The sequence below is a fragment of the Nerophis ophidion genome, linkage group LG18 (assembly GCF_033978795.1).
Source record: "Nerophis ophidion isolate RoL-2023_Sa linkage group LG18, RoL_Noph_v1.0, whole genome shotgun sequence".
Taxonomy (NCBI): Eukaryota; Metazoa; Chordata; class Actinopteri; order Syngnathiformes; family Syngnathidae; genus Nerophis; species Nerophis ophidion.
Genome location: NC_084628.1, coordinates 17,539,756 through 17,560,994, shown reverse-complemented (window position 1 = coordinate 17,560,994; position 21,239 = coordinate 17,539,756). Strand labels below are relative to the sequence as shown.

General features: G+C 38.8%; 1 protein-coding gene across 1 annotated transcript in view; it reads left to right on the top strand.

The window, feature by feature from the left end:
• The first annotated feature begins 1,538 nt into the window (after positions 1–1,538).
• The window catches only part of hnf1ba (HNF1 homeobox Ba), a 41,910-nt gene continuing 22,209 nt past the window's right edge, over positions 1,539–21,239 (top strand). Inside the window, exons 1-4 of the mRNA XM_061878383.1 lie at positions 1,539–2,154; positions 3,531–3,730; positions 7,404–7,671; positions 7,750–7,976. Of these exons, the coding sequence (XP_061734367.1) occupies positions 1,781–2,154; positions 3,531–3,730; positions 7,404–7,671; positions 7,750–7,976 (1,069 nt within the window). The 5' untranslated portion in view covers positions 1,539–1,780. The remainder of the gene's footprint in view (positions 2,155–3,530; positions 3,731–7,403; positions 7,672–7,749; positions 7,977–21,239) is intronic.

Here is a 21,239-nt window from a genome sequence, read left to right as displayed (position 1 = left end):
TTACTATACTAAAACAAATAAATACATTGTTTAAATCAGGGGTGTAATACCCATTTTAGATGGGGGTCACATGGAGAAAAATCTACTCTGAAGTGGGCCGGACTTCTAAAATCACGGCACGATAACGTAAAAATAAAGACAACTTCAGATAATTTTCTTTGTTTAAAAATAGAACAAGCGCATTCTGAAATTGTACACATCCTAATGTTTGTGGGTTCTTCCGAGGATGTTGTAGTCGTAATGATTTGTGCAGTCCTTTGAGACATTTGTGATTTGGGGCTATATAAATAAACATTGATTGATTGATTGATAATGTTGTTGTTTTTTTTACACTTACATGTTGCGGTTAATAGTATTCTATCCTTATTTGTTATTATTTATATTTTTTTAAATAAATTATGTGATATTGTCAACTCATTGGTTTTAATTTTCAATACGTCAAGATAAAAAAATGTTTATCAAAATTAAATTACAGGATGTTATTCATGTAGTTTGCTAGTTTTTCTCGACTGATGTACTAGTTTTATGTTTTTTTTTTTACATATGTAGCATTATCTACAAAGAACTGCTATTGAGACATCAAGTGGACAAGATTAGAACAGCAGTTTCTTTCATTCAAAAATTTCGGCTCATTTTCATACTTGGCAAACTCATCCCGCGGGCCGGATAAAACCCTTTTTGCGGGCCTGATCCGGCTCTTGGGCCGTACGTTTGACACCCCTGGTTTAAATAGATTATTTTACAGTAATATCCGCCCTGAGATCGTTAGGTTGTGAGTTCAAACATATACCAAAGACTATAAAAATGGGACCCATTACCTCCCTGCTTGGCACTTCGCATCAAGGGCTGGAATTGGGGGTTAAATTACCAAAATGATTCCCGGGCGCGGCCACCGCTGCTGCTCACTGCTCCCCTCACCTCCCAGGGGGTGAACATGGGGATGGGTCAAATGCAGAGGGTAATTTCATCGCAACTCGTGTGTGTGTGTGTGACAATCATTGTAACGTTAACTTTATAACTTTTTTTCAATACAATTTTGAAGTTGATCTGCTGATTTTGGTCCGCATGCAAAATACACTTAAAAAATATATTTTTGATACATTGAAAACAGCTGCTAGCCTGATTATGATCAATATCTAATTGGCCATTAGGTCACATGATTATAGTTAACACTAGGGTGTCCAAAGTGTGGCCCATGAACCTCTTATAGACCCTCAGCTTGTTTTGTATGTCCCACAGCACAAGTTAAATATGATAAAAATGTGAAAAATGGAGCAAAACCGCACAATGTAAATATATTTTTTTTAAATGTTCAACTAAGATGACTTGATTTTTCTGTATTCGGCCCTCGGTGGGAATATTTTGGCCGCCGTCTATCAGAACCAAGCCACTGCCAGTTTGGTAGTGCTGCTGCTGGCCTTCCTTGCAACTCTTTATGGCACATATTCAAGCCGGTCCAAAGTCCATGAAAGTTTTGCTGATAAGCGTAGCCAATAAAAGCAGCAGCGGTGCAGTGTAAACACACCTCGGCCCAGAGAGGGCCTTCTTGGGGCTGATTTACATAAGGAGCCATCAGCCAGCCCACTCATTACCATCTTTTATATCCCCCAGTACTGGGGCAGCATCATGGCATAGTATAGCACCATCCTCCTCTCAAGCAGGTGTCAGCACCAGTCAGGTCCTCGCCAAACTGGACCAGCAGAGCCCAAACGGAACTTATTCTTTGTCTACTTCCCCCTCCTTCCCCCCCTGTTAGTTCTAGGCCTATGTTGACTTTTTAATGTTCTCCAAAATGGTGTCCAAGCTGACATCCCTGCAGCAGGAGCTCCTCAGCGCCCTGCTGGACTCCGGGGTCACCAGGGAGGTTCTAATCCAAGCCCTGGACGACATGGACCCCCTCATCCCCGCGGGCGGCTACGGGGTGAAGCTGGAGAGTTTGCCCCTGTCGCCCTCGCACAAGGGCGGCGGCGTCGAGTCCGACTCCAAGCCCGTCTTCCACACGCTCACCAACGGCCACGGCAAGGCCAAGCTGTCCGGGGACGAGGGCTCCGAGGACGGCGACGACTACGACACGCCGCCCATCCTCAAGGAGCTCCAGTCGCTCAACACGGAGGAGGCCGCGGAGCAGCGCGCGGAAGTGGACCGCATGTTGGCGTGAGTTTGCTTTCACATTAAATGTATTAAAAATATAATTAATTTTTGTATTTTTAAAAAAATGTATCCGCACAAAATGAAACAAATTTGCGCGTTATTATTATTATTTTTTATTTATTTCTAAACTTGAAAAAATTGGTAGTTTAATATATATGTCACACACGGGCCTTAATTATTATTCCATTTAAAACGAATTATTACTTATTACTTAACTATATGTTAGAACCTGCACTGTTCATTTAGTATCAATGATAATTTTAATATACAAACACTCTTAGTTTATAAAAAAAAAACACTATTTGATGGCAGAGGGAGTCCCCGTCACCGGAAAGAATCCCCACAACTAAGCCACGTGTAGTTGAGATATTATTAATTTAATTCTATAAATCATCAACTGAAAGATACACAGTGTCGTGCGATTAGACCTGAATGGAGATCTAGTTATTCATTGTCAAAAAGTTATAAACTAACATCTCCCACTTAAGCAGCACACTTCCACGCGGGCCTCCGCGTTCTCCAAAACAAACAGACGCGCGTAGATTCGCTATAATTAACTCACGGGAGCTTCTCCGGCGTGTATTTTTGTGCAAAAGTAACGGAAATTGGACTGATACAGGTAAGACGGTTTAAAAAAAAAATCGTTATTCCATGTTTGTGTTAGCTGAGCACCATGGCCTCAATTTTGTTCATTTTAGATATATTCTTGTCACGTGTCATTTGCTGAATATTTCAAATAATTGCTTTGCTTTTTCTGCGTCTTTAAAAATATTATTTTTTATTAAATTTCAGATGTTAATACCAATAATAACCAATGCTTTATGGAATAGAAATTGTATTGGAATTCCTGCATTGTTATATGGTTATGGTTGATTTGTTTCAAACATGTTTAACAAGTTACATTTCAACATATCTGAAAAGGCGCAGGAAGAAGCAAATCTTATGTTTAATCCTACCCTTTCTTCATGTATTTTACTAATTTACACCATATCTTCTGTTTTTTTTTACACTGAGTTCGCTTCTGGTTTGAAAGAAGGAAAAAAAAACACATATAACTTGTTGGTGATATAGTCAATCAATGGTATGTATTACTAATATTGTAGAATTTGTCATAAGTTGTTGTGAAAATGCATCATTGAGATATTTTCAAACAAATGCTGTTAAGTCCAAAGTTTCCCTGCACTTGAACTCACTTATTTTCTGTCATAAACAATAGTGGCCTTATTGTTATTCTGAGCACAGCAAACAGGGAAGTATTCATGGTTGTAGAAACACAACTTTATATGTGAATGTGGATAAAAAACTATTAATATATGTACTGTCACAGTTGATTCTGTGTTGTAATGTGTTTTTCCCACTTTTCTCCTGACCTGGTATAGAGAGGATCCATGGCGGGCTGCCCGCATGATCAAAGGTTACATGCAGCAGCACAACATTCCCCAGCGGGAGGTGGTTGACATCACCGGGCTCAACCAGTCGCACCTCTCCCAGCACCTCAACAAGGGCACGCCCATGAAGACGCAGAAGAGAGCGGCCTTATATACCTGGTATGTGCGCAAGCAGCGGGAGATCCTCCGACGTAAGTTGACTTTAGCTTTCTCAGTCCTCTTTGCATGCGTGCATGCCTGCTATGATGAGAATTGCATGCAAAAGGCCCGACATTTCCCTGTAAATCCCCGACTGTCCATCAAAACTGTTACCGTTCCCCAAAACTCCTTTTGGCTTTTTTATGCTTGTGTTACAATTTTGTTGTGTTCCTATGCAAAAGTCTTAGGCCACCTGCAGCTTTGTTGACCTCTTGAATAGCAACTATTTTGACACAGTAAGAGAGATACAGTCAGTAGCATTACCTGTAGGTTTTGGTGAGTTTTATTTTGACCCAATTCCAACCAGGAAGTTACCTGCCAACTAACAAACACACATGTCAATTGAGGTCACATGAGCTTATCAAGAAGGGCAACCGGCTTCTCATGCATTTTACAGACTATACTTTAGCAGTATGACATATGCAGATTTGTTCAAAGTTGTGTTAAATGTCTTTTTAAGCTTTTAACTCAATTGTGACTCCAAAATATTTTTCCCATTAACATTGGAAAAATGCCCTTCCATGACTAGGAAGTAATCTGCTAACTAATAGACACAATCGTCCATAAAAGTCACAGCAAGCAGCTTCTTATGCACTATCCTGACTACTATGGAATTTTGCGTCTCCTTTCTTCTTCCTGGGCTCAGCAGGCTTGGCAAGCAGCATATCCGTTTTATGCTTTTGCCAATTGCATGAATGGTTCTGGCCTAGTTTCTATGACAATGGCCCTTCCTGATGCAACCTAGCTGGCCAGGAATCAAACCTATGCCCACTGTCATGAAAGACAGAAGCATGTACAGTAGTACCATTATACGCACTATTGTGACTAAGTACCAGTGTTGTCCCGATACCAAAATTTTGGTACCGGTACCAAAATTATTTTGATACCGGTATCTGTACCAAAATTATTTCGATACTTTTCTGTACTTTTTGGTACTTTTTCTAAATAAAGTAGACCACAAAAAATGCAGTATTGACTTTATTTTAACAAAAATTCTTAGGGTACATTAAACATGTTTCTTATTGCAAGTTTGCCCTTAAATGAAATAGTGAACATACAAGACAACTTGTCTTTTATTAGTAAGTAAGCAAACAAAGGCTCCTAATTTTGCTGCTGACGTATGCAGTAACATATTGTGTCATTTATCATCCTATTATTTTATCAAAATTATTAAAGACAAGCGGTAGAAAATAAATTATTAATTTACTTGTTCATTTACTGTTAATATCTTCTTACTTTCTATTTTGCCATGTTCTAGCTACACTTATGTTAAAATGTAATAATCATTCATTCTTCCGTTGTTTGATACTTTACATTAGTTTTGTATGATACCACAAATTTGGGTATCAATCCGATACCAAGTCATTACAGGATCATACATTAGTCACATTCAAAGTCTTCATGTGTCCAGGGACATATTTCCTGAGTTTATAAACCTAATATAAATTTAAAAAAAAAATGAAAGAAATGTTGTGAAGCGGACCGGTACTTTTCAGAGATGGTATAGTACCGAAAATGATTCATTAGTATTGAGGTACTATACTAATATCGGTATACCGTACAACCCTATTGAGTACCCTTCTTTAGTGAAGATTTGATGACATTTTGAGTCAACTGAAAACCCTTCGAACCCGGAAGTATAACCTACTTGTTAACAAACACAAATATTAAATAAGGTCAGGGCGAGCAGCTTATCATGCACTTTCATGACTAACAACTGTTATTTGTGTGAAAATTGCACATTTGACTTAGACTTAGACTTCCTTTTTATTGTCATTCAAATTTGAACTTTACAGTACAAATAAGAACAAAATTCTATTGCATTAGCTCTTGGTGGTGCAGGATTAAAAAAAAAAAAGCAATAAGGTGCAAATATAAATAAATAAATTACTATACAGATAAATATATTGCACTTTTTCACATGCGTTCATGTTTATGGATGTATGTTATATTGTCTTTTTTATTCCAGCGAGTTAATCCATTTTGGGGGGAGTTGAGGGGATAATTTAATTATGATGCGTTCAAGAGTCTTACAGCCTGAGGGAAGAAGCTGTTACAGAACCCGGAGGTTCTGCTACGGAGGCTGCGGAACCTCTTCCTATAGTTCAGCAGTGAAAACAGTCCTTTGTGGGGGTGGGAGGAGTCTTTGCAGATTTTCTGAGCTCTGGTCAGAAAATTTGATATTTTGAGTCAAATGTCTTGTTACCGAGTTCAATTATCGTGACCTATTTTACCTTGTTTACGTTCAAACACACAGATTTTGAGTCAGTGGGCCAGCCTGCCATTAACTAGGAAATAACCTGTTAATTAATAAAACCAGCATCTCGTGCACTATCCTAACTACCACTGTAGGGTAGGTCTACTTGTGTTTCTTGTGTCTACTTCTTCCTGTGTTCATCAGGCTTGGCAAGTAGCATAGCATGCACTACTGGACTAAATAAAATAGAATGTAACCCCCTTCGAACTATTAGTAACCCGCTATCTAAGAAACACTAATGTCACAAGTGATTGGGTCAACCAGCTATCAAGACTAAATACTCTTACTTGTGTGACAAACGTATCCAAATTTGTTGAAATTGTGTTTTAAATGTCTTCTTACTGAGTTCAGCCGGCTTTGCAGTCAGCGTATCATGAAGTACCTTGACTAAATTATATTTTTTGTACACATATATTGATTTGAATACATTTTAGGAAAATTGAACGGTCATCCTCATTTCAGCCAAGAAGTAACCTACTAACTTGCTCAAATGTCAAATGACCTTGGGACAAGCAACTTATCATGCACTATCGAGAGTAAATACGCGTATTTGCGTGACATACGCAGACGCGCTGAAAATTAATGTCAAATATTCAGGAGGCTTCACATGTAGCATATCATGCACTATTGTCACCAAATAATATTTTCCGTACAAATGCAGATTTTATGAAAACTTATTTTAAATGTCATCTTACTGAGTTCTGCAGGTTTCGCTGGCATCATATTATGCACTATTGTAACTTTTTTTTTTCATACACATGCAGATTTTATGACATTTTGTTTTAATTGTCTTCTTGCTGATTTCAGCAGTCTTTGCAGGCGGCATGTCATGAAGCACCATATCATACACTATTGTGACTAAATACATTTTTTTCCATACACATATGCAGATTTGATGACATTTAAAAATATATATATTTTTACTTAGTTCAGCAGGTTCCGCAGCCAGCATATCATGAGGCATCATATCATAAATTATTAGGACTGAATATTACTTTTTTTGTACACATATGAAGATTTGATTAACTGAATACAAGAAAAATGTCAAATGAAGTGGGAGCAAGCAGCATATCATGCACTATTGCAACAAAGCACTCCTATTTGCGTGACGTTTTGAGATTTGAGGACATTTTGAGCCAATTGATGTCACCCTCTGTCAAAACAGGAAATAACTTGATAAATTCGGTATCAGAGGTCTGTGCTCCACTGAGGGCCATTGTAGTTGTTTATGGTTATTATACAAATCATAAAACAACATATCTAATGGTGGACTAAGACTTTTGCACAATGTGTTGAGTTGCAATTGTATTTTCTACGACTGTGTTCTTTGAGTGCGTTTGAGATCAACACAAACATTGCACAACTCCATCCACAGTTGTAACAAACATGCTTTCTTCTTATTTTTGCAGAGTTCAACCAGGCAGTTCAAGGTTCTGGCAGCAATATGACAGACAAAGGCAATCAGGATCCAGTGTTTTTTTTCCCAGAGTTCAACCCGTCTGGTCAGGGCATGGGTCAGCCCGGCGAGGAGGTCGGCAGCGAGCCCTCCTGCAAGAAAATGAGACGTAACCGTTTCAAGTGGGGGCCCGCGTCCCAGCAGATCCTCTACCAGGCCTATGAGAGGCAAAAGAACCCAAGCAAGGAGGAGAGGGAGGCTCTGGTGGAGGAGTGCAATAGGTTTGTGGATCTTCCAAAGCCTATACGGATCAACAAGCTCTCTAGGATCCAACAAATCCATCTTTATTTTTCCTCCAGGGCTGAATGTCTCCAGAGGGGCGTGTCCCCCTCCAAAGCCCAAGGCCTGGGCTCCAACCTGGTCACAGAGGTGCGGGTGTACAACTGGTTCGCCAACCGGCGCAAGGAGGAGGCCTTCAGGCAGAAGCTGGCCATGGACGCCCACTACAGCACACCCACGCACAGCATCAACCCACTGCTGTCCCATGGCTCGCCACATCACCCCCAGCAAAGCACTTCTCCACCAAGTAAGTATAGCGTCACTTCCTGTTGCCGATTGGTCATTACATGCTCAGTACCACGTTGCTGTAGATGTTGCACACTGATTGCAATGCAGCAAAAACATATGCCTGTTCTGAACAGCGAGCATGGCATCTCCTTTTTATCTGCATATTTGTAGACATTTTGGGTCTTCTTATTCATGTTTTAGGGCAAGCAGCTTATCATACACTATAACTGTTGACATTTGGGGTTTTCTTATTTATCTTTAGGGCAAGCAGCTTTTCATGCATTATAACCGTACACATTCGGGATACTCTTATTTATTTTTTAGTGCAAACAGATTATTATGTGTGGTTTTATTTATTGTTTAGGGCAAGCTGCTTATCAACCACTGTTACTGTAGAAATTTGGGGTCTTATTTATTTTTGCGGTAAGCAGTTTATCATGCACTATTACTGTTAAAAAGTGGGGTCTTATTTATTTTTATGGCAAGCAATTTATCATTCACTCTTAGTGTAGAAATTTGTGGTTGTCTTGCTTATTTTTTTGTGCAAACAGCTTATCATGCACTATTACTTTAGAATTATGTGGTCGTATTTATTTTTTAGGGCAAGCAGCTTATCATGCACTATCACTGGAGAAACTTGAGGTCTTCTTATTCATTTTTAGGGCAAGCAGTTTATTATGCACTATTACTGTAGAAATTTTGGGTCTTCATATTTATTATTAAGGCAAGCAACTTATCATGCACTATTACTTTAGAAAATTGGGGTTTTCTTAATTATTTTTAGGGCAGGCAGCTTTTTGTGCAGTACTACTGCAGAAATGTGTGGTTTTATTTATTTTTTTAGGGGAAGCATCTTATCATGCACTATTACTGTAGACGTTTGATGTCAACTTATTTTTAGGGAAAGCAAGGGTTGGAATTGGGGGTTAAATCACCAAAAATGATTCCCGGGCGCGGCACCGCTGCTGCCCACTACTCCCCTCACCTCCCAGGGGGTGATCAAGGGTGATGGGTCAAATGCAGAGACTAATTTCGCCACACCAAGAGTGTGTGTGACAATCATTGGTACTTTAACTTTTTAACTTTAAGCTGCTTATCATGCACTATTACTGTAGACATATGGGGTCTTCTTATTTAATTTTTACGGCAAGCAGCCTACCATCTACTATTACTGTGGAAATCTGGAGTCTTATTTATTTTTAGGACAAGCAGCTTATCATGCATTATTACTGTAGAAATGTGGGGTCTTCTTATTTATTTTTGGGCAAGCAGCTTATCATGCACAATTAGTTTAGAAATGTGGGGTCTTCTTATTTATTTTTGCGCAAGCAGCTTATCATGCACTATCTGACTATCTGACTAAATACACTTATTTACGTTACATCTGTAGATTTGTTGAAATGTTGTGTCTGTCTTCTCATGACATGTTCCTGAGTTAAGTGAAGCAAACAGCTTATCATGCACTGTTGTGACTAAATACACTTGTTTCTGTTACATCTGTGGATTTGTTGGAAAGTTTTGTGTCTGTATTCTGACATGTTCCTGAGTTTAGTGAAGCAAGCTGCTTATCATGCACTATCGTGACTAAATACTCTTGTTTCCACGGCAACTGCAGATTTGTTGAATTTAAGGTCTGCTTCTTTCCTCTTTGTTTTTTCTGAGTTCAGTGAAGCAAGCAGCATTTCATGCTCTATCTTGACTAAATACCCTTATTTTCGCGAGGTCCGCAGGTTCTGTTATCATTTTGCATTTAATCTCCTTATTTATTTTCCTGAGTTCAGAGAAGCAAGTAGCATATTATGCAATATTGTGCCTAAATCCTTTTATTTACATTACATCTGTATATTTGTTGAAATGCTGTGTCTTATGACATTTATGACAATACTCTTGCTGTGATGGCAACTGCAGATTTGTTGAATTTCAGGTCTTCTGCTTTCTTATTTGTTTTTCTGAGTTCAGTGAAGCAAGCAGCATATCACGCACTATCTAGACTAAATACCCCTATTTTAGTAAAATCTGCAAATTAGTTGACATTTTACATTTAATTTTCCCCATTCGGTTTTCCTGAGTTCAGAGAGGCAAGCAGCATGTCATGCACTTTTGTGACTAAATACTGTTATTTTTGCGGCAATAACATTAAAGTTTGCCAAGATTTTACAACATTAATCCTGATTTAGAAAAATAAACCAGAGCATTAGCCTAATAATGATTTTTAATAAACATTTAGCTCAACAGAATAGATCATAATATTTGTTGTGGTTGCTAGGCAGAACTCGTGGCGACTCAATGATTTATGCTGCCAAACCCAATGAAAAATGTTCATGTGTACATTAGAACCTAGGCAACATGGGTCAGTGCGCTTCGCTGCCCCACAACACAGAAAAAGGACAGTGACAGGCAGCAGGAACATGGTCCCGTTAGTCTGTGTTAAATCTGACGCAAAATGGCCAGGGGGTCCCACTTCCTGAAACGAAAGTTCCAAGAGAAAGCTGTGGCAGGTATCAGCTGCCTTGTTTGCCGTCGTGTGCGAGAACGCGCTGGGCTTGGGCAGGCGGCGTTGATGCGATCAGAGGAGCGTAGAAAGAGGGGACAAGTGATCAATGAGCGTGAGTGAGTGAGCTGAGCAAATGCCATTGTTATTCTGATCTTTGAAAACACACTGAGAACAATCCACATTGTACCTGCAATCTCCACTCCAAAGTCAGCATGGAGAAGCATGACACAAAGGGGCGGCCATCCTGTGACAGCGTTAGGGTCAGGCCCGGGTCAGGGGGTGGTTATCGGCGGAGGTGGGGTTAAGCGATGCTCGCCCAGGTTACCGCCACATCACGCCCTTATTTCCTCCTCCTGCGCTTGTTGCTAATGACTCTGTCCGCAGGCGTTGCCAAAACGAGGAAACGCCAGCGCAGTTTTGCCGTGACCATTTCACCCCGACCTGCTGTTTGCATTGGGAGTAATTAGTGTTGACAGAGTCTACCTGGCGTGTACACGACATAACAACAAAGCTGATAGGCCTCGCCGAGCTTTATCCTCCGCGCCATCAGTCACCCTCCATAAAAGTGGGATCGGAGAGCTCGGCTCGCGGCCTTTTGTGGTCACTCGTGTCCGAGCACGAGGCGATCTTTGGTGGGAAAACAAACTGTTTGCCTTGGCTTGCTCTTTCTGCCTTGTGATAAACCGCTCGTGGATTGTCTGTTTGCTCGAGCTCTCTGTTGTAGTGTCGCTCAGAACACCTGACCAGGCTTTGACCTCAGGTTTAGGAGGACGGGAGGCTCTCAGCTGGCTGCTTACAAGGTGTCCTGCTGGCGTCATGCCGACAGCATCAGCTGTTTTTCAGTGTCAACCCGGGCCGGACAATAATGACCCCGCGGGGCGTCTCATTGCGTTGCTAGGGCACAGCCTGTATTATGCATGCTTAATGGACAATTAAAATCCTTTGGTACTACATCTCCCAGGCCTTTGATAAGGGGCTCCTCGGACTTCTACTCTCTATACTTCTCCTTGGCAGGGGTCCCCATTGTCTGCTGTATTAGAAGACTGCAGTGACTGCAAACTAGGTTCATTTATCTCTGCTGGGCCCTTAAGGAGGGAACCCTTTTACACCCCCCCTTACCTTTATAGGCTGTAGTGCAGTAGCAGAGGCTGGTTGCAGACTTGGAGCAGCAGGAGCTGTCCACTGGGCTATTGGCCTTTTTTGGGCCAGACAGGACTGATGACCCTTGCCTCGCCAATAGAGAGAGAGATGGAAAAGTGCTGATCCCCCGCCCCTTCTCAAGCCATCGCCATGGTATACCTTCAGTTGCACACAAAAGGTCATCGCTGGGTCGGATCAAAGAATTCCGCTCTCACTTTGGGAGTTTTGTATTGATCGGGATTCGCTACATCGAATACGTCCGACACAAGTGAATAGACGTTTACACAGCGCGACGTATACTTTCTGCTGACTTTGAGGTGCGCAATTGAAAGCAAAACAAAATGCGTTTACAAAGTATTACCGATATCTATAAACAGCAGAAGATAAATTGAAAGGGAAATACAAATAGACAGAGTAGACATTGGCAGAGTAAAATAAATCAAATGTTTGGGTGTAATAATAGATGATAAAATAAACTGGAAATCTCATTTAAAAATATGCAAAATAAGGTGGCAAGAAATATTTCTATAGTGAATAAAGCTAAACATGTTCTTGACCAGTGATTCCCAAACTGTGGTATGCGAGTTCCGCCCAGTGGTATGCCAAATAATCCATCCATCCATTTTCTACCGCTTATTCCCTTTTGGGGTCGCGGGGGGCGCTGTTGCCTATCTCAGCTACAATCGGGTGGAAGGCGGGGTACACTCTGGACAAGTCGCCATCTCATCGCAGGGCCAACACAGATAGACAGACAACATTCACACTCACATTCACACACTAGGGCCAATTTAGTGTTGCCAAGCCACCTATCCCCAGGCGCATGCCAAATAATCACTTAGTTAAATATTCAAACACAGTGTTACTGTTCAAACTGTGTGTAAATGATACAATGGCTCAAAATATTTTGTATACTTGTTAAAGAAAACCTCTACCTTGTTTTTAATGAATATTTAGGCCTAATATGCTACTGTATTTTAATGATTTTCATTATAGGGGTACTTAGAGAACCAAGTGTTTTCTGAGATGGCACTTGGTGAAAACAGTTTGAGAAACACTACACATTTTTTATATGCTATTGTGCAGAAATATGGAGAAATTATTGCAAAGGTACACTACATTCACTAATTGTGTTACAAAAAAGGTCAGTTAGAATAATATTTAATTTTTGCTATTAGGAACATTCAAACCTTTTACTTTTTATATACAAAGCATTGAAATTCAATGATTTGATGCATTTGCAAAAAGCAGAAATTATGCTCAAAGCAAACTGTAACCTGCTATTCAAGCATGTACCATATCTATTTTTTAACAAAAGATCTATATCTATACTTATATAAAAATGTAATTTAAAACATTTGTATGCACATACTGTTCAACACTTAAAACCTTCAGCGTATCAGAATGTGGAATTTAATGATAAAATGGATTATTTAAAGGAGTCAAACAATGTAGTTATATGATTTAGTTTAAGAAACTTTTCAAACTACAAGTGTTTACAAAGTACAAAAATTAAGAATTATGATAGACGTCTTGAACTTATTGAAAATGAGATATTATTCATCTCGTTAAGTGAATCAGAACTGACATAATTATTTATGAAGATAAGTGTTGTATTTAGAATGAATTGATGTAAATAGTGTACAAATTAATAACAGGAAGTGAACATATGTGTTAGTAGTTGCTATGAAGTAGAAAAGGGGTAAGATTGAATAAAATTTGCTTCTCCCTACTCCTTTTCGGACGTATTGTAAAGAAAAATGAAAATATGTGAAATATATTAAACTGTTTACATGTTTGAAATAAATTGTAATCAACCAACCAATATCAGTGCCAAATCACACCTTTTGGTACTCTTAATTAGGCACATGTTTACATTTGACATGTGTGTAAAAAATAAACAAAATCTATTCACATTTAATTTAAGTAAAGTCAAATCAAAAATAATAACATTTATAAAATGACACAATTGCAACCAAAATATTTGTTTAGAATGAAAAAATATCAATCAAAAAGCATTAACATCCCAGCAGTCACAAGACATTAAAACAACGTTGAGAACTTGTTGAATTCGGTCTTGAGTTTGAGCAACTTAAACATAACGTTGAAACAACATGGTTTTTGATTACGTTTAATCAATGTTGGGTTCTGACCATTGAATTTTGGTCATTTCCTCACCAATATTTTACAACACAAATACAACGTTGAAACATGCTTTTTGACAAAATGTATTCAATGTCAGGTTGTGACGTTGATTCGACCTTTGAAATTTGGTCATTTCCCAACCAACAACGTGGATCTAATGTCAGACACCAACATTGTCTCAATTTACAGATACAACTATTTTGCAGCAATGTTTCAAAGTCAGGTTTAAAGGACATGTACAGTGGGGCAAAATAGTATTTAGTCAGCCACCGATTGTGCAAGTTCTCCCACTTAAAATGATGACAGAGGTCTGTAATTTTCATCATAGGTACACTTCAACTGTGAGAGACAGAATGTGAAAAAAAAAATGCAGGAATTCACATTGTAGGAATTTTAAAGAATTTTTTTGTAAATTATGGTTGAAAATAAGTATTTGGTCAACCATTCAAAGCTCTCAATAATGGAAGGAGGTTTTGGCTCAAATTCTCACGATACATGGCCCCATTCATTCTTTCCTTAACACGGATCAATCGTCCTGTCCCCTTAGCAGAAAAACAGCCCCAAAGCATGATGTTTCCACCCCCATGCTTCACAGTAGGTGTGGTGTTCTTGGGATCCAACTCAGTATTCTTCTTCCTCCAAACATGACGAGTTGAGTTTGTACCAAAATGGATACATGGAAGATACAGCAGAGGATTGGGAGAATGTCATGTGGTCAGATGAAACCAAAATAGAACTTTTTGGTATAAACTCAACTCGTAGTGTTTGGAGGAAGAAGAATACTGAGTTCCATCCCAAGAACACCACACCTACTGTGAAGCATGGGGGTGGAAACACCATGCTTTGGGGCTGTTTTTCTGCTAAGGGGACAGGACCATTGATCCGTGTTAAGGAAAGAATGAATGGTCCATGTATTGTGAGATTTTGAGCCAAAACCTCCTTCCATCAGTGAGAGCTTTGAATGGTTGACCAAATACTTATTTTCCACCATAATTTACAAATAAATTCTTTAAAATTCCTACAATGTGAATTCCTGAATTTTTTTTCGCAATCTGTCTCTCACAGTTGAAGTGTACCTATAATGAAAATTACAGACCTCTGTCATCATTTTAAGTGGGAGAACCTGCACAATCGGTGGCTGACTAAATACTTTTTTGCCCCACTGTATGTATAATCAACATTGCCTGCTGGGATGATCATAAATACAGTACACAGCTCTTATATTGAATGTGTACCTAATTAGGTGGCAGTCCGGTCTATAATTCTGTCTTTGGCCACCTGTGTGTCCTTATGCAATATTTACCCACTGTCCACCCACTAATTGTGTTGACTGAGGTTAATTAAGTCATCCATCTTGTTTAGGGCATCTCACAATGAGGTGTGAATCTCCACAAACACATTCATTTCACTTAAGCTGCACCTGCTTACGCTATAGCAACCAAACATTTGCAGAAAAGCTGGCTTTCCTAGCGTCCAAAAATGCAGTGCCACCGAGTCGGCGCCGTGTAAGCTTTGGAAAGCTGCACACTCGGGTTCGGGGGCGGGATCCGTGGGCAGCCCGCCTGCTTGCAGTCACCTCAGGGCTGCCCTACGTTCAGAAAAGACGGCCCGGCGCTGCACTTTTCGGCTCTCAAAGAGAGGGATCACAAAAAAGAGGACGGGGTACGTCCTGCGGAGACCCAGGAGGTCTGTCATATGCAGGCCCACTACAATGAGGCCAGCCTGGGGTTGGGGAGGTAGGCTTTGATACTACATGGCTCACACAGGGCGCTGGAGGCCTTTAAAGCTGCTCCGCTCTCTCACTACCACTCCCCTCCTTAAAGTTCTCGCCCTCCTCCTTCTTTCCCTCTGCTTTTAAAACCACACTTTTTTATTGTTTTTTTTTTTGGACCAAACCTCCAAATTTAAACTTCTTGACTTGCCGTCAGACACATATAAGTTGTCCCAGTCGATGGAATTATGGCCAGAGAAACAAAACGAGGCCTAAAAAGCATCCTTCTTCCCCTCTGATGCTTTAAAAGGTCGAGATAACTGCCATTTTATGAGCGCCCTTCCATTGTGTGGCCACGGGGGTCATGAGTCCAATGGAGTGCTTTATTGTCTTGCGGCGGTGTTTACAAGGCCCGGCGGAGTGTTGCGGGGCCACTAGTATGTCGCCGGAGACAATATGAAGTCGGGAGGACCGGACAAAATGGAGGACGTATATAAATCAATGTTAAATGGCTTGTTTGTCCACTAAATTGACTGTTTTAACCTCACAATTTTTTTCTATATTCTAATACAGTGGTTCTTAAAAGTGTTCACTAAGTACCACCTCAGAATAAACTTGGCTCTTCAAGTATCACCATAATGAAATACAGTAGCGTAGTAGGCTTAAGTATTTTATTAAAACAAGGCAGAGGATTTATTTTACATTACACATAGTACACTGTGTTTGAAAATAGGAAACTAAAACACTGTACTTTAATCAAGTGATTTTTTTTACGTACCGCAGTTTGAGAATTACAGTTCTTCTATATATAAGTGATGCGACTTGTCCAGGGTGTACTCCGCCTTCTGCCCGATTGTAGCTGAGATAGGCACCAGCGCCCCCCTCTACCCCAAAAGGAATAAGCGGTAGAAAATGGATGGATGGATGGATGGGTATATTTTAGTGGCTTAAAAGTTCTGCTATATGAATTGTACGTTTTCACAAAGCCTTAGTAGGAATTATGCTAAGAGAAATGCAACTTATCCACCCCCCAGCATCACGTCTATATGTTAGTGCCGGGGTGTCCAAACTTTTTCCACCAAGAACTGCGTAACAGGAAGTCAACGTCTGCTGGGGACATTTTGTTTTTGATTTATTTTGAAAAAAAAGACGAAACAGACATTACATATAATAAAAGACAAAAGTGTCATATTTGTGTTTTAAGTGACAATGTAGACTATCACTAGTTATTACACGGGAGTTCAAATTGTGGGCATGGAGCCATTCAGGGCTCTTTATTCAAGTTTTATTGGCCCGTTACATATTGTCGGGAAAAAACAAGAGTAAACATGGGAGAAAAAAGGCCAAAAACAGGTAATGTAATGACAAAAAAGATGCCATTTTGATCTTAATAACTATTAATAATACAACATGTCACCTGTAACACAAAGCTGACTCAAAGTTTTGACGTTTAATTATGTTTTTACAAAATAAAAACATTTCAAAATGTCCCCTTAAAAGAAATGTTCCTCTTTTTTCTTGTTGCAATACATCTTTTTGCTCTTTTTTCCTACATGCTTACTGTTGTTATTTTTACCAACAACACAAATGGCCCCCAGAGGCCCCCTGTCATCGTAAGAATATCAACATAATGTCAATTATGTAATAGTTTAACAGTATTTTTCAAACGTTTATTTTCACATGCCACAAATAGATTTGGCGCTACATTAGGAAGGGGATTCATATGTCCCAAATAGTTGCAGTTCACCTGACACATGAAACGCGACGAATTGAGGGGTGAACTATCCACTTAAGCTTCTAGACGGCAGTAGATTGTTGAACATCTTCAAATGTTTTGTGATAGTTCCAACTTGCACCACTGCATCAGTTGCTATGTGGAGTGGCACTTTCCATAATTTTCAGCAGACTGCATTGCAAAATGATTAACCCCTCTCTTCATCTCAGCAATATCCATCCAGGACTGGGGCCATTTGAATCCCTTGCCTACTGTACTGCTGCTCATAAACACATTATAGTGGGACTGTCTGTGAATGTATCTTATAGCCCATTCGATGGTAACTTGTTAACGCACCATAATACACACCTGGGGCCTCGTTTGTAAAGGTTGCTTGGCCCAAAAAAAGTTGCGATGGAATTTCTGTGTACAACTTTTACCACAAACGTTATTTTTAAAACAATCCTATACAGAAAAAATTGCGTATTTCTGTGAAATTATCTTTCAAACACGCAAAGGGATCAAAGTTTAAATAAATGCAAATGCACCGTAAAATACGGCGTACGTGTATTTCACAAAGTATGAGCATTTCTCTATTTGTGGATGTATTTTTTGTTTTCGTTTGGTGGAGCCTGAATACAGTAGTTGTTAGCCTAGATATGAAAATATAGAGCTGTATTAATGTAGGTTTATTGTACATGTAGTTTTATATGTGGTGGGTCATTGACGTATTGTTTATTCTGCTCATTTTTAATAAATTACATAGCACCGTGTAAATACGTACGTAGGTCTGGAGGTGTGTCTTAGACTTTGATTTTTTTTTAGGCTAAGGAATAAAAACTGTGCATTTATGGTTGCATATAATCCTGTTGTAAATGTATGACATTTTTCCAAACGTGTAGACTTTGGGAGTTTATAACACAGTGTGAGTTGTTGCAAATGTATGGGTCTCAAGTAGCCACGCTGCACATGCTGTACACGGCCATTATGTAATCCTATATTATTACCATACAAATGTTTGATATGCTGCACAATACACCTACAAGCTAAACAACTGTTCAAAAACCCATTAATTTAATTTAAAAATCATGTTTGCCAATTGCCCACAAGAGCTTTAAATATTTCCATTGACTACATTTGTTATGCAACAGAATGTTATTGTTGTTACATACATACATGGTAAATATTTTTTCTTTTCATCTTAGCAATATTTCTAAGTCATGATGAAGCTGACACCATTAACTTGATTGGTCAAATATTACCTTTCCAACTGTACTTTGTTGATCCTACAATGTATCACCATATTAGTGAGCTATTTAGCTTTGAGCATTTATGGAGGATTGTGGGAGGAGTAGTACTTTTAATAGATCTTAATATTTATTCGCATACGCAATGTTTTAAGATAGATTCCATGCACAGTTTGATAAATGAAGCTCCTGATCTGCCAGAGAATAACAAGACCAAGCAGGAGATATCTGTGTTGTCAATTTAGCGACTTTAGCTGCTAAGGTAACTTTGTAAATTTGATTTGATTAGATTTTTATTAAGGATCCCCATTAGCTGGTTGCCGCAACAACCCACTAGTCTTCCTGGAGGTCCACAAACTCAATACAATTACAAGTAAAAGCATATAATTATAACTACACAATACAGAAAAAAATAAAAGCATCACTAAGAAAACTAGCAAACAATTTACAGTCACAGAATAATAATTACCATGTAAATATAACTACAAAACTGGGGCCCGAAGTACGACGCCCACATTACAAAAAGGTTTTTTCACGTATTTGTGTGAAATTTTATATTTAATAATGAGCATTTCTGGACCTACAGTTATGTTGGATGCAAAATTAAAAAGATAACTACAAATAACTAATAACTACAACACAAATGATCAAACATTTCAGTACTGGGTACTTACACTGTAGCTTACAGGACCAGTGAAAACATGGTGCGAGTCATAGAGTGATAATGTCGTTAGGCCTTTTTTACAAAAATATTTTTAACCCACCTAAACACTTTGGTGTGCTTTTTTTTTTTTTTTTTTTTTTTTTAAATTGCAGAAAAGTATAATAAAATATAATAAATATAAATTTGCAGGTTAAACTCAATATGAGTTTAAATAAATATGAATTTAAACTGTCATTATTCACTATGATTATAAATAATTGGAAGACCCTTTTTCAGCACTTATAATCCTATCCAAACTGTTTCATCACATTACTATACTGAAAATCCTGTCCACATTTTCACAGTTACCTTAGCAAGGTGGAGTCAGGCAGCTGCATTAAGGCTACTTAGTGTGTTTACAACTGTCCAAATCAGATTTTTTTTTTTTTTGTCAAATATGAACTTTTTATGTAATCGTTCACATTACCAAAAAAATGTGTCCAGACTCAAACGTGAATGCAAACTGACCCGAATACAGGGATGGCGTCCTGCAGTGTTAACGGATGTAAACTTGGAAGTGAACATGCTCTGATTGTAGTCGTTCGTCTCAGTATTGGCGCATTTGTGGCAATTTCAAGGATTCTGTGCAATCTAAGTCAACATTTTCTGAACCGAAGATTATGAAAGAAGATGTCTCCCGCAGTTTTGGGGTAATTTGCCTTGATGTCTGCTTGAAAGAGCGTGATGGCGATTAATGGGATAACATTCATTGATGTGAGTTCCTAAAACATTATTTTTGCCTGTTTATGCTAATTTCTCAACTATTTATTCTGTACCTGTCTATTCTGGTGAATAATTCACCAGAGCACGGGAGAATTCACACTGAAGTCGCATCATAACACTATCTGATTAATCGGTAATTTTAACCTCATAATAATAATTTATATAATATTGCTGACAGAAAAATAACTTGCATACCGTATGATAAGCAAAGCACACGACGACAGCTTTGCAGTAAAGGAGTGCTACCTAAACTTAATTGATGTAGTTTAACAAATTAGTGTTATTTTAGAGTCGTGTTTTGGAGGCTCTGAAGGCTGGATGCACTGACAGACTCATGGTCAAAAAGGTGGAGTTCTATGGGTGTTTTTGATCTTCACTTTTACCGTTTTCACCATAAATGGCAGGTTATTGTGATAGTCCATATCACCCATCTCTACTCGCCAGGTGTGGCCCGTGGGCCTTGAATTTGACACCTGTGGTGTAAATGCCTTAAATTACCATAAGAGTAATAACTGGAAACTAACAATATTGCTTTTCAACCATTTCAATCTCTTTAGTATTCGCCAAGTAATTCTATTACAGTAACAACAAGTTGTAAGCAAAAAAAAATTATCAAGTACAACAATTCTGAATCACAGAGGTTGTGCACAGACAGCATATTTTTGGGTGGAGATCCAGCCCCTTTTTTCCAGGCAATATTTTTTTTTCCCCACCAGAACCTTCCCTGTTTTCAGCTCAACTCTGTAGTGTTCTACAAGTTGGTTTATATTGCTGTCATCTGTGCAACGTTTCCCTGTTTGCAAGTTGCCTGCTCTCTTTTCCATCTCATGCTTACTAAGAATGACTGAGGTTTTCTTCCACTTCCACTTTCAACTATTTAGATGTATTCCGTGTTTTGTAATTTTATTCCACATTGCCAAAAAGTTGTGAGCGAAAAGATCTTGCAAGTGCAAAAATTTTAGCGCAAGAGCATCACAGGAACCTCCTGGGGGCTAAGCCCTCCCCCCTGTTCTTTAAACCGAGTGACGCCCCTGATTATGTCAAGGGAAATTCGCTGTTATATGTACAACACGTAAAAGGTGTCTCAGAGCGTAACATTAGGCGATGAGGGAGGGTGATTTTTTAAACAAAGTAAATGAAACTAATAACAAAAAATACCTAAACAACAAATATATCTGATTATAAATATCAAATACAAATCTATTTATTGAAAAAATGCTAACTTGGTTTAATATGTACCAAAAAATTTTTTTATTGTTCCAAAAACAAAAAAAAATGTTGCGATACTTTTAAATAACACACAAATGTCATGTTAGATTTTCATTTAGTGTGTTTCATTAATTCTGTTGCAAATAAAAAATGGGTTGTACTTGTATAGAACTTTTCTACCTTTTTTAAGGAACTCAAA